The following is a 14196-nucleotide window of genomic DNA, read 5'->3' as shown; positions in this document are numbered from 1 at the left end:
TTGTCTCATGAGAGTGAGATATCTGTGCAGCAAAGCTTCATACCTCTTCACCTTTTCATAGGAACTCAACCCTCTCTCGTCGAGTATAGCTCTCATTTTTTCATCCAAATCATTTTCAGCCGTCTGCCTGATGGAGGAGGAGGAGGAGGAGGAGGAGGAGGAGGAGGTTTGGGTTAGCCTGTTCATCTCATGGGGTGTCAGGAGAAACATTTTGTTTACCTTGGCCATCTTTTACATCTATTTTTTCTGAATCAAGTTTCCAAAAAGACCCCCTAGGAGAGGTATGGCTGCGGCCAGCAGAGGAAAAATAAATCCTCCCGTCTGTTTCTTCAAAACTCGATGTTTACGTTTTAAACTGGTTTTCTTATCAGCCAGCAGTCTGATGATCTTTTTTTGACTTTTCAGTTTTTTGTATTGAGAAGTAGATAGAGGAATGTTCCCCTTTAAAAGATTTAAAGCTATCTCACACAGCGTCTGGAGAAAGTCGGGGGAGCTGTGGGCGATGATATCTTTACGCTTCTGAGGCGTGGCGTGGTACAGAGCCTTTAGTAAGACGGCGTTCCTTTTTATACGCTTTGACATGATGACCTACTTGGTTTTAGGCAGGTAGATGACGGGCCACTGGTCGGGAAGTAAACCACTCCTCACTCTGTAGCGTTCTGGACAGGAAGGTGTGAGATCCAGGATTAAATACCCGTAGGGATCTCTGGTGGCATCTTCAAAACTTTCCAAGAAAAATGTCTTTTGCGAGGGGAAAATTTGACGACCTAGAATATTCATCTGTAATTTGTCTCTGGGGTTTTTAAACAACACCATATAATTGCAGTTTAAACTGATAGTGCGGCTGTATTTACCCTGATGAAATACATTCTGAGTCAACATCATGACAGACATATTTTTGTGATGTCGGTACTGTGTGAAAATTTTAACCACCTCAGCATGATCAGAGGCTTGAAAAATAACATCGTCCAGGATGATCAGAGTATCTTCAAAATCCTCAAAAGAATCAGGCAGCCCTTCAATAAATTTTATCTTTTTATTCATTTTCTGCAGTTCACCGTACATGGGTTGAAAAGAAGTATAAATCCACACAATTTTCTCAGGTACAGTATTCATCACATGTGCACAGTTTTCCAGTACAGATTTTACAAAATAGGTTTTCCCACATCCGCTGGGTCCCACCATCAGACATGAAAAAGGCACTTTCAGTCTAGGGTCAAATTCAACCTCCTCCATCATGGCAAGGTGTGAAATTTTTTTTTTTTTTCCCCTTTTCATAAAAAAAAATACAAATCTAATAACCAAAAGGCAGAGTCGTACCGTCAGGGAAGAGACGTCTTTTGTCGTAGACCACTCGAAACTTTTTCTGGAATGCCGAGTTTTTCAGCAGAAACCCCTTTTTATCCCTTCTAATGCCCTGCTGAGGGGTCTCAAGCACCATCTCCTTCATACCATCAAGGTAGCCTTCCACCAACCCTCTCACGCTGTCAAAGTTGATCTTTTCACAACACTCACGAGTTTGGGTTATACCTTTAATTTTCACGACTACTTTTTTCAGTGTTCTGGTTTGATAAGCATAACTCTTGGGACCCGCTGCAACAAATTCCTGAATAGTGTCACCCCCCAACTCGTCCGTCAAATCCCCCAAATAATTACCCAATTCCAGAGGGGTCTCTCCTTCTTTCACTGTATAGACCAGACTGTCTGTGTCGGTATAAAGAACGTTGTGCTGCAACTTTTCTAAATAACTGTACAACTTTAGACGCGCGTAGGCGGTGGTAAATGCGGCTATAAAAATGTTATTTGACCTACCGGGGGGTACGACGCAACGCTCGTTATAGCTCCGTTGAATCAGAGCTATATAACCCTCTCTTTTTACCGGTAAGAAGGAAACGTGTCTGAGATCGTATTGACCTGAAAATGCAATGTTGAAAAACTGATTTGGGGTCCTGACGAGGCTGGTTTGGATTAGATTGGTTCTCTGCGCAAACTTTCCCCAGAAGCTGTTAAGACACAGCTTAGACACCTGCCTCTTGGCAGGGTTTACCTCAATTTTTGCCGGGTCTAACCGGATGCCCTGATGCTTCTCGTACTCGTCAACGTATGTTTTCCTACATTTTCCTTCGGGGTAACCTGAAGCTTCCTGCTTACCTTTTAGAAAGGTGTGTATGTAGTCGTGAAACACGCTGCTGCTACGCTGTTCAAAGTGCCACACCTCTGTGATTTTTCCCACCCTGTAGCCCAGCTCTAAGGCTTTGTTTAACTCGACAGTCACCCAGACCCCCGTCAGAGCTCTAGCCTCCTCATCATGAGTGCAAGAACCGCTCTGATGATTGATTTCAGCGCAGGTGCGGCAAAGGGTAAACACTAATTTACCTCGAGACGTTTTATACGGTAAAACGGGAAAAAACAACCCTCGCGGGGGGTGGACAACGGCTCTGATCAGCCCAAAGTACTGACAGGGATCACCAAAATCCTCGTGGATGATGAGGGGGTGATGTAGAGGATAAGAGCAGTTGACATTGACGTACGGATACAAGGAGGTGACGTCTACATAATGCACACTTTCTTCGGGAGGAGTACTATAACGTAACCTCAAGGCCGAAGTCCGACCTCCGTAAAGGGCCGAGCGAGGGTAGAGAGGTTCGGGAGAAACGTAGCTCTTTAGGAACTTTTTTACCTCCTCATTTGATTTTTTCATCTCCGTCCATTCGTGCTCCGTCATCACTATGGTACGAACGCCATAAACGTTTCTCAGCTCCTGCAATCTCGCCTCACTAGAAGCGTGCAGATCCCCGTAAGGAGCGTTTGTCAGAGGACAGATTTCATCAGACCGGAAGCATGAGGGGCAGCCGTGAAAAAAACACCCCTGGAACTCCCAGACCCATTTCTCATTATCTCTCACGGCGTAGCCGTCTACATAGTACCGACCGATTTGCATTTCCCCCCTGTTTAGAGCATGCTGGATACATATTTTTTCAGAATAAGCTACCCACTCCAGCCATTGGATGGACACGTTGGAGTATGCTTTGGATTGACGTCTGTAGTCGTCGGGGGAAGGTATGGCCAGAGTTTTTTCGGGCAAGAAATTGGTGAGAAACACTTTCATGCACGCAGAGGCTATGGTCATGCAGCTTAAAGGGTCCACACGCGTTTCTTCGATAAACTGGTCTCTGAATTTCATACAGCCCACCCGGAGAATATCAACGTCGTTTTGACAGTAGTACAGAGCCTCCTTCTCAAAGTTAAAGACACCTTGAGAGACCTCTCTGTACCAACCGTAAAACCCTTCCTGCTCAGCGGACAACATGCGTTCTACGCCGTAATCGGAGGGAGGCGGGTAAGGACCTACATAGTTTAACCGTTCCTGTGAGCTGAATTTGTGAGGGAAATGACCCTTGGATTTATCCTCAAAACCTAAAGCCTTAGGGAAAGCGCTGAGACGCATGGTGAGGAAAGATAGAGAGTCGATGAACCTCAACTGGAAATCGGATTCTGTGAAGCTGATAATTTTACTACCTTGCATGATGATAGAGGGCGTCATACCCTCTCCCACCAGGTAACTAAGGACCAAGTAGCTGTCAAATCCTTTAGCGTTGTGCGCTATAAAGGTAGCCTCCCTATGTTTGCTCTTCCTGAAATTTTGGACAAACTTTTCAACGCAATTTAGACCGTAAGCGTTCCACTCTTCACCATGGAGCGATTTTGTACACACCAGATAGGGTACGTGTACACCCTGCGGGTTGACGAATGTTTCAAAATCGTAAAAGAATATAGCGTCGGTGTATTCATCTTCCTTCGGAAGAGGTCGCATGTAACACAGATGCTGATCGGAGGGAATTTCAGAGTCGCTGAGATTCCCCCCACAGATTCTACATCTTTCAGCTGTGCACCTGTGTTTCCCCTGGCGTGAGACGAGATGTTTACAGCCGAGGCATTTGTACATTTGCTGGCAGATACTGAGCTTCGAATGAGAGAGGGGTCTAGGCTGTCTGTGTTTCGAGTAACACGCTTGTGTACGGCAAGTCCTGTTACAGGCTGAGCAGAATACACTTTCAGCATAATGAGTAGCGCAGTCAGGATTGAGGCAGAGATTACAATGATTAGGACAGAAGTGTTTCTCGTGGGACTTGTAACCCCTGTGACAGTAATTGCAGACATATTTGACTCCTAAAAGAGCCTTAAGATTTTTTATGCCGTAGTAGTGGTTTTCAAACAAGAAAAGATACAACGGATGAGGTGACTTGGGAAACTCTGTTTCAAAAGGTAAAAGATTTCGGTCCTCAGACCGTCGGCAATACACCACAATTTTACGATTCAGTATCTGTTCAAATCTGCCTATGTCACTCAGGGTGACTTCCGTCTGGTCATTCAGACCTGCCAAACGTTGCAACTCTCTGCCTCGTTCCCGGGCTTGACTATCATTGAAATTGGGATTGGTGAGATGAGCCAGACCTATGGCGAAGCAGAGACGGTCATTTTCATTGTTTACTATGTACAGATGGGCTTGTTTCAGGTTTATGATTTCGTTATCTAACAGTTGATGCTGCTTTCGTCTACCACCGCCTCGAGGGTTTCGCAACACTTGAACGACTAATTCTAGCTGGGAGCCTCCAATGATTTGACCGTTAGATTGTATTAACCTGGCTAACAAACCTTCGAAAGCCGACACTATGTTGTCGTCCTGCTCATCGTATTTAATGATGATGTGATCTCGCACATTTTCACCTATTATCTCGAGCTGTATGAGGTCGTTACGTCTAACCTCAGGTCTGACTCTCTCGGCTAGATCTGTAAGGTTCTGCACAACGTCTAAATAAAATTGAGCAAGATTGGGTACAGCTCCGAGGGTAGGAATGTTAAAGACGCGTCTTATTTCCAGATTGTTAAAAGGCTCGCGCTGTGTTACGGTTTCGTTCTGATTTTGAGGAACTGACTGGACAGGATCATGAGGAAATTCGTTCTGATTTTGACAAACGTGTTGGTGAGCTTCTTCTATCGGTTGGAGTAGGTCAGGGTTAGGGTTATGCTCCACCGGAGCATAACATTCATTTAATTCTTCTATAGCTTCATGCAATGCCCACGGAATTATACCCCTTTGATCAGAGTCTCGATTTAATTCTTCTATAGCTTCATACAATGCATCAGGAATACTGGGGAGGTCAGACATGATTTTTTTTTTTTTTTTAGCCCACCTTCAAAAAAAATGTCACACCTTACATGTTTTGAGCTACGGACATAATTCCCTGGATACCAGCATTATACATATCAACGATTCCTCGAAGGTATAGCTGCTTGTCACGGAAGGTGTGGGGGGCTCGGGTCATCCTCTTTTGCTGTTGATTGGTCGTCGAAAGCCTCCGATAACGTCTTCGTACTGCTTCTGTTGTAAAACAGATTAATATAAATTAAATATAACCTATAAATAATAATAACAAAAAAAATACATCTCATAAAAAATCACCTCCAGCTCTCCTAGCACGTATTGCAGGTTCAGCTTCAGACTCTGGTGCAGGCTCTGGTGCAGGTTCTGGTGCAGGTGCAGCTTCAGGCTCTGGTGCAGGTGCAGGCTCTGGTGCAGGCTCAGACTCAGGTGCAGGCTCAGGCTCAGGTTCAGTCACTGCAACTTCCTCTACTATAAAAAAAAATTAAACAAATATTAATATAACCTATAAATAAGGTCTATAGATAGGGTTTCCTATCGGGGCTTTTTCAAAGACTTTTTTTTTTTTTTTTTTTTTTTTTTATAAAAGCATAAAATCATAAAATACAAAAGTATATACCACTCCAGCCCCTAAGGGACAGAAATATTATCATAATGAACCGATAGGATTATGTCATATCCGGAGGAGGGGACATAACTACAACATATCCATTCATTCAGACATCCGGTGGGAGGACGTAGCAGTCGCATATAGCTAAACAGTGTATATGTGTGAAATAAACATGCAATTTCCTTTTATTATTTACCTTCACGTTCCTCCGTTGACGGTTCGGGATTTCTTATACTGTTTTCACCGGATGGAACTTCAGGATGGAACGTGGGATTGCCTCCCTCTTCACTGGTGTGGAATGTGATATTTCCTTCTTCTCTCTGTCTTTCACTGATAGGGACCCTCTGTGCTGTAGATACATCTTCATCCGTATCAGATATATAGGTGATATCTTCAGATATATCGCTGAGACTTCCCCAGTACACATTTGGCTCTGAGGTATTTTTCTCGCATCGATCGAGTGAATCTGTAAGTAAATAACGCATTTACAGTTGATTTAAAAACGTTATGCTTTGCAAATGTACCGATTGACATAAAACATGCTTTAAAATAAACAATCATTTTAAAACATACCGAAGTCCCTTTGTGTAAAATTTATGTCTGTAAATTCCTGCGGAGTAACTTTTTTAGAGAGAGAGAGAGAGAGAGAGAGATTTAATATTAAAAGTTAAATAACTAATTATAAAAGTTAAATAATTCTTAAATCTTAATTACTTACCAGCAAACAGAGGGGTTGGATTCTGTTCATAGCCCATGCCTGAGGTTTGCTGTCTGCGCTGCATTTTTTTTCGTGCCGGTTTATATTGTATGAAGAGACTTGCTGGTGTGGCAGAGTATTTCTAGACCAACAACTAACAATTTTTTTAACCGGACACCCCAGTCATCTGTTAAAGACATTAGCCGCAGTTTTGGTCATTTAAACACTGGAGACTTATACATCTGTCCCATTAGCTAGTGCTAAGAGTTCAAAAGGTTAAAAAGAGTTCATACCCCAGTCATCTATTAAAGACATTAGCCGCAGTTTTGGTCAATTTAAACAGTGGAGACTTATACATCTGTCCCATTAGCTAGTGCTAAGAGTTCAAAAGGTTAAAAAGAGTTCATACCCCAGTCATCTATTAAAGACATTAGCCGCAGTTTTGGTCAATTTAAACAGTGGAGACTTATACATCTGTCCCATTAGCTAATGCTAAGAGTTCAAAAGGTAGAATGTTTTTCTCCCATCACATGGTCCCATCACATGGTCCCAGCTCATGTGATTAAAAAATTCACACGGAGGAGGGGGGAAATACGCCTACCATGATGTAGCGTGGGAAAAAAGGGGGGTGGGCGTGGTTTCCGGTATGAGGGGGGATACAGGAAGCCAATTCGTTCCGGAAATTCCAATTCGTTCCGGAAATTCCTGATTAGTCTCACCTGTCAAAATGAGTTTGACATGAAGTGGGCCCCTATTCTCTCTTACTTTATTACAGTATTTAAGTGTTTTTTGAGAGTATTTGTGCTTTTTAGTTTTGTTTTTTTTCTGTCAACTTTCACTTCTACTCCACTACATTTCCAAAATAAAATGTGTACTTTTACTCCGATACATTTCCCCTAAGCATCTTCGTTACTGGTTGCTATTGCAAGCAAACAGTGGTCCAAGCAAGCAGTGCAAGTTACATCATTCACGTGATGCGCAAGTGCAAACAAAGTGCTCTCAAATCCGTAGTTAAGTTGCGATTTCCACTCAAATCCAGGTAGGTTGCATGTCAGATCATCATGCTACTTCCATTTTAATGTGGTCTACATGTTTAGAGGAATAAACTTCATAACTTTCAGCAGCATTTACTTGTACGTTTACTTTCAATACTTAAGTATTGCAATTTTCTGATATCAAATGCACTTAAGTACAGTAAATATCAGTCAGTCAAATTCTAATAGGTGACTTGAACTTCTACTAAAGTCATATTCTGGATAGATATGTACTTTTATTCAAGTGTGGCATTCAGGTATTTCATCCACCACGTGGATTCATGTGAGAGTATATCTAAAAGTTGACGGGCGAAAAAGTCAGCCTTAAGAAAGTACACTAAAATGAAGAAATTGTTTGCCGAACAGGCCTCAAATACGGCAAAATATGTGACTCTATAGGAGCACTAATGACTGAACGGACTCGTATTTGATGGCCGTGTTCTCTCAAAAATAAGAGCAAGTAATCATCTGCAACGCCAGGATAATTGTGAGCCAGGACATATATTGTACTCACAATATGTTCCATATTCACGGTGTTCTAGGCCATAATAACTAAATTAGAAGAAATGCCAAGGCTTATGTTATATTATAAAAGCTTCTAAGGAGGTAGAAAATCCATGCATTTTGAGGATATTCAGAGTGGCTCTGACATTTCTGTATTTGCCCACCGGGCAGGATAGTTGTGCCACAGTCTGATGCCCTGCAGCTATTCCAGGGAGAAGGGTGTTAAGAAGTAGCCTTAACAATTATTGATTATTACTGCAATTCAATTTTCATAATATTCACTAAGTGCAGTGAGACTATGTTGCATTATGTGGATAGATTTGTTAAAGAAAAACACTATGACTAAATAAATAAAAACATGCTAGATTTTGATAATATTGTTGGATATTGGTTGTTTTAGAAGAGGTTTTAATACTTAAAAAAGATCAAATCAGTACTTTATAGTGCCACAGAGGAAGATGAGAGCTCAGATAGGAACTACAGTATGAGGGGGAAAAGCTGTTTTTATATATAAAATGTTGTTTAAATATACTTTGGAGTTGTAGGTATTTATTGGTTGGTTAAAATTATTATCAACTAACCATCATTTTTATTCCTACATGGTGAATGTTAACCAAACTAAACAGCAAACACTGCTCACACATTTGGAGCTCACATAAGCAAAATGGCATACTTCAAGTATATATAAAGCATATCATAAATCATGCTTTCTAAACACATTTTCTAATAATTCATAGTTTAAAGATCATGCAGATAAAAATTGTAAGAGCTCAAGCAATGACACACAGTACGATCAATATGATTATTATTATATATGATCTTTATTATACATATTATTTACACTGAGTCATAGTTATTCGAATAGAACTTATTTATTACACTTTCTGTAAGGTGATGTAAATCTTAAACTCTTAAGACAAACAAAACCATATTCCACATATTTGTTTTTGAAAAATACACACCATGTAATGTACATTACTGTATTTACAATTAATCAGATATGTCATTTACAACAAAAATAAGAAAATAAGAAAATATCACATTTCAACTGATAGCTGGCACTCATATCAATCACGTTCATTTCCAGTAGTTGATCTATTTCGTATAATTTATTTATTTATTTAAAAAGGATCCCCGTTAGCTGATACCAATGGCACCAGTTAGTCTTCCTGGGGTCCGAAATCAAGTACATTATGATGATCATATACATACTATATACAAAAGTCTCATCTTACACAGTAAAATCAGACGCCCTGAGATGTAGCTGTCTTTTGTCAGACCGCTGTAGTGAGGATTACTAATGAACAATCTCCTTCCAGGGACTGAGGTCAAACTCCGGGATTTTGCTACATTTAGTGTAACCGGATCGTCTGGGCCGGTACTGGAAGGGCTGGGCTGGTACCTCAGTGATACCGGTGTTGTCACAGATGATGCGGGCGAGTGAGGTCTGTTTCAGGGAGTACCTCTGGTCCTTAGTGAAGACTCCCTTGTTCTCCCACCAAAATCTGAAATTGACAGTTTGTTCATGTTTGAAAGTGCGACTAACACAGCTATCTCCACATCTTCAGTACATGTTTAGTTCAGTGCTTACCGGTCTCCTTGGCGGACCTTCTGGAACTGGGTGGCGATCAAGCATGCAAACAGGGGTCCCACTCTTCCTCCAGGGACAAACGGTTCAGCCACTCCTCCCAGCCACACATCGATGTTGTCAGGTTTGCGGTAGAGAGAAATCAGTTCCTTGGCCAGCTTTCTGTTTTTCAGCACTTTTGACAGCTCCCGACGATTTCGTGGCTGTGACAGCCCACAGAACTTCCGCCATTCGTTGTAGCCTGAGAAGGGACACAAAGGGAGAAAATATAGCCATGTTTAAGATAACGTATGATCGGTAATGCCTGGAAAGGCTCAGATGCAGACAAAATCAATAGAAAGACTAAATGAGAGTAGTACCAGGGAGTCCATGGTCTCTGCCTCTCTGCAGGTTGAGGGAGGCCAGGTCCAGTGCCAACTGGCTGGAGAATTGAAACAGTCTCTCCCTCAGCTCATCAGACAACATGTTATCCTGCGTGTTCAGCTTGGCCTTACTACCCACCAGGCCCCTGATGATTGGGTCCACACCACCTGAAGAATACAAGGGAAGACATTTTAAGTGTTAACTACTGCAGGCTGTTCTCATACACCGTTCATGTATAAGACCGGGGAACGTCGCGTATGGAAGCGGTCAGGGTGGATTGGTGGGACCAAAAATATGGCACTTTTGCCCAGGAGACCAGTACAGTTTTTACAGTTTGGTACCAACAGTCCATTGTAAGTAGACAATTGTCTGCTTGCATAGCACACTATAGCAGCCAATGCTCCTACATCAGTATTATTGCAATAAACCCTCCAGCCATCAGTGGCAGCACTGACTGCTGAGCAGCGCTCCTGTCAGGAAGCAAGTAAGAAATGATTCACCCTACTGAAATCACCTGCACTCAGTTGGACTAAGTCATGCATTCTCTCCTGTCTGATGTTCATCTTTCCTCTAGTGATTTAATATTTCCAATTAAGATGAATACTAACAAGTTAACGATCTTGGCCATACCTTCAAAGGTGATCCTCCAGGGTGTGAAGAAGGCTTTGTGCAGCAGTGGGCTGGGGTAATCCCGGTGCTCCTGGTACTGCTCATTGAGACGAAACATGAAAGGCTGAACCATCAGGTGGGCGAATCTGTAGGCAGCCGTAGCGAACACATTGGCGATCCTGGGATCCACGTTTTCATCATAACCAGGGTAGGTGGACAGATGACTGGTAATGAAGTCCGGACCAACAATGTGAAGTAAGTAGTCTCTGTAAGTCAGAACCTATAAGAGACAAAAAAGTTTAGTTACCTAAACCATTCAAGGACATACCATCCATCCCTTAAATCATGAATGCAAAATTTCCCCTCTCTAACCTGGGAATATCCTCCCATGATCTTGCGCGATTCCTGGTACAGTGTCTCTCCGTCCCAGTGAGGGTTGAGTTTGGCCAGAGCACGTGCCAGACGGTTGTGCTCACGCATGAACAGTGTGTGAACAGCGGTCAGACCAATGTGCTCGTTGGTGCGCTCGTCACCTGGGGGACAAAGCAGACGGCTGCTTTTAATAACCGCAATTATGGGTTGACTTACCTCAGCTGCGTTAACCATGACAACCACAATGTGTAATACTTGAGATCGAGTTATTGGTATTGTATTCTACATACTGTTGTATATATTATGTAAAAAACATCCTACATCAGTGTTTTTGCTGCCACTCACCAGCCACAAAGCAGGGCACCTCCACTGCATTAACGTCTTTAATAATGCGGGCTCGGTTGGCACATATGCTGGAAGCCATGGGGGCGAAGGGCAGGAGCTCGCGGCCGTTGTCTTCGTACTGAGAGTTGACCCTCAGCAGGCCCTTATCTGAGGTGAGGTTGCGTAGGAAACGAGCTTTGACATCGTCTGCACCGTACACCTGACCTGCGTCGATGAAAGCTGTGAGAGAGTTCATCTGCTGACGGACGGTGCTTGCACCAAAGACGTGGCCTGTGTTGCCAGAACCACAAGCTGCTGATGAGCGGAAGAAAGGGATGCACTCTTCTGAGTTCCTGCCAAAGCGGGGGTCGTTCCTGGGAATCTGTTCAGATGACAAGATGCAGTTAGCATGTGTGTGTTTTAGACGTATTCATGTCTTTTTCTTTTGTAATGTGACGACACTGACCTGAATGGGGAAGCAGGGCTCTGTACGTTCACAGCTCTTCTCACAGTCAATACCCGTATTGAATGAACGGATGACAGGAGAGTGAGGAGTGAAGGTCATGTCGTGGTCAGTCCACTGGCCAAATATTGTCACCATGTGAGTGTAGAGTGGGTCGCTCTCCACATCAGAGTTTTCTGTTCGCAGAATTCTGTTGGACACTTCCCGTACCTGAAGACAGGATGTAGACAATGAGCATATATTATCTATACAAAAGGTACCTTAAAGGGAAATTTGAGATTTGTCTCAAATCATAACATGGCAAACTCGAGCCCAACAGGCAACAACAGCTGTCAGTGTGTCAGTGTGTTGACTTGACTATGACTTGCCCCAAACTGCATGTGGTTATCATAAAGTGGGCATGTCTTTAAAGGGGAGACTCATGGGTACCCATAGAACCCATTTACATTCACATATCTTGAGGTCAGAGGTCAAGGGACCCCTTTGAAAATGGACATGACAATTTTTCCTCGCCAAAATAATACTGTATATATACTGTATATCTATATAGTACCAAAGGAAGAAGACGTCTGTTGACTCTTCGCTTAGGGTCCCAGCCTTTGGGCAGAGAGATTCTATCCTGGTACTCAGCAGGGAGCCAGCGGGTGAAAGGTGTGTTGGAGGATCCCCAGAGATTGTTGTTTCTAGACAAAGAAATAAGAATTTAATAATTTATTCAATTAATTATTACATTCTCTTTGTCTCGCATACTGGCAATTACTGTCTACTCCCATTTGTAACAAACAGACAGAGAAGTGGGAGGAAAGTCTTTGGCAAGATTAACTTTGGCCCCGGGGTAAACAAATCAAGCAGCCAGTTAGCTGTGGACATATTTGTCACTTGTTCTTTTCCTTCACCTGTCAATCTCAAAGTTGCTACTTAGCAGCTGCCTCACCTGTTGTTGCAGACGCTGCTTGCAGTGCGAAACTTGTTTAAGTTAGGAGTGGTCTTGCAGGAAGGGAGACGATGTCGGGGAGTGCAGCCTGTCAGATCAGCAATGACCTGCAGATCCTCCTCAGAGATCAGATCTAATCAACAGAGACAGGAAGTAGAAAAATTAACAAAGCTGTGACTTGCAGCCACCTCTATGCAAAATTAAAAGAACCTATTTCGGATACATACCTGTCGCATTGATGGAGCGTTTTTGACGTCCATGTGAAGACCTCTTGATTAGTTTAATGGCATTATCCATATAGTCAGCAGCACGCACGGCAGTACGGGTTAGCCCAACAGGCTGCTTCAACAACCGCAGGATGTCTGAAGGACTCACTGCATTCCTCCTCACACGATCAACGCTCCTGTGTTGCGTGGAAAGATTTGCATGCATGATTTGAATGCAGGCCTATATTATATCGTCACATTTATTTTTCTATCACTGCAGAACTTGTGCAGCAGTTCAGCAGGTTTGGTCACTCACTCTCTTCTGGAGTACTCATAAGCTGAGTCCACTGTGGCCTTGGCTTCAATCACGGCTCTTTCGATGATACTTCTGCTCAATCTTGGTTCTGAAAGCACATAACATCTTTCAGTTAGTCTGCTTTCTGCTGTCGTAAACACAATCCAGTCACCTTTCGCCGTGGTTTCTTTATTTTCTCATTCTCTGTTAATATTGATGTTTTTTTAAGTAGGTTACTGAAGCTACAATGCAGGTTTCTTTCAGGTGCACAATATCAATTTAGTAATTACAGCAAAAAACTATCGTGTTCATCGGTGACCTTCTGTATTTAGCTTTGATCAAAAATGGCAAAATAAGCTGTAGAAAGAGGCTTTTTATACACATTTATAATGACTGTATTTATTTAACTCAGTGTGATCGAGGTATTACTCACCAGCATTCACGTGGTTTTGTAAACACAGGTAAAGACCCGCTGCTATCAGGCACAAAAAGCTCTTCATCTCTGAAAAAGACAGACATATTCCTGTTAAATACACGCCGATCAACTGATAAAATACTGAATATACAAGAGAGCATGGTTGACTGAAGTACATCTGCTATTCGTAAGCGTGAAGAAAAACTATACAAAAGTTAAAAAGTTAGGCAAGAAGAAGCTTGACCGCTGTACCTGGGATGTTTTGGAAGTCCCACTCTGATCCTCCAGCTGCAGTCAGGAGTCGGTGTCTCAAACTAAATTTTGTTGGTGTATATATACACAGGTTAGAGTGGCAGGAAACACCCATTTGCCACGCCTGAGGCATCATTGTTTGATCAGGTTCCAAAAAATTACGTGTGGTTGAACAGGAAACTGTTACAGCATGAAACCATCTCTAAAATAATGAACCCAACAGCAATACAAAAACACTAACACTGGTCAGAACATTGGTCAAACCTCAGCCCAGTATTTCACCAAGCGCTATATTGACTCCCACTGACTTCTTGTGTGTTCTGAATGCTAATCATACACATTATTAAGTTAAAAGCACAACTGACA

General features: G+C 42.5%; 1 protein-coding gene across 1 annotated transcript; it reads right to left on the bottom strand.

Moving 5' to 3' along the window:
- Positions 1-8813: 8813 nt before the first annotated feature.
- Positions 8814-13883, bottom strand: LOC141781729 (eosinophil peroxidase-like). Its single transcript, XM_074657524.1, has 13 exons — positions 13831-13883; positions 13597-13665; positions 13185-13272; positions 12890-13065; positions 12663-12795; positions 12282-12411; positions 11732-11938; positions 11287-11647; positions 10942-11102; positions 10591-10849; positions 9957-10127; positions 9601-9838; positions 8814-9514 (listed from the first exon to the last, which is right to left on the bottom strand). Exons 2-13 carry the CDS (start codon positions 13661-13663, stop codon positions 9307-9309), a joined length of 2199 nt encoding a protein of 732 aa, XP_074513625.1. The 5' UTR covers positions 13664-13665; positions 13831-13883; the 3' UTR covers positions 8814-9306.
- Between the last annotated feature and the right edge of the window lie 313 nt (positions 13884-14196).

This window comes from Sebastes fasciatus, chromosome 14, assembly GCF_043250625.1.
Source record: "Sebastes fasciatus isolate fSebFas1 chromosome 14, fSebFas1.pri, whole genome shotgun sequence".
Lineage (NCBI taxonomy): Eukaryota > Metazoa > Chordata > Actinopteri > Perciformes > Sebastidae > Sebastes > Sebastes fasciatus.
Note: the sequence above shows the minus strand (reverse complement) of the source record. Positions and strands in the feature narration are given on the sequence as shown.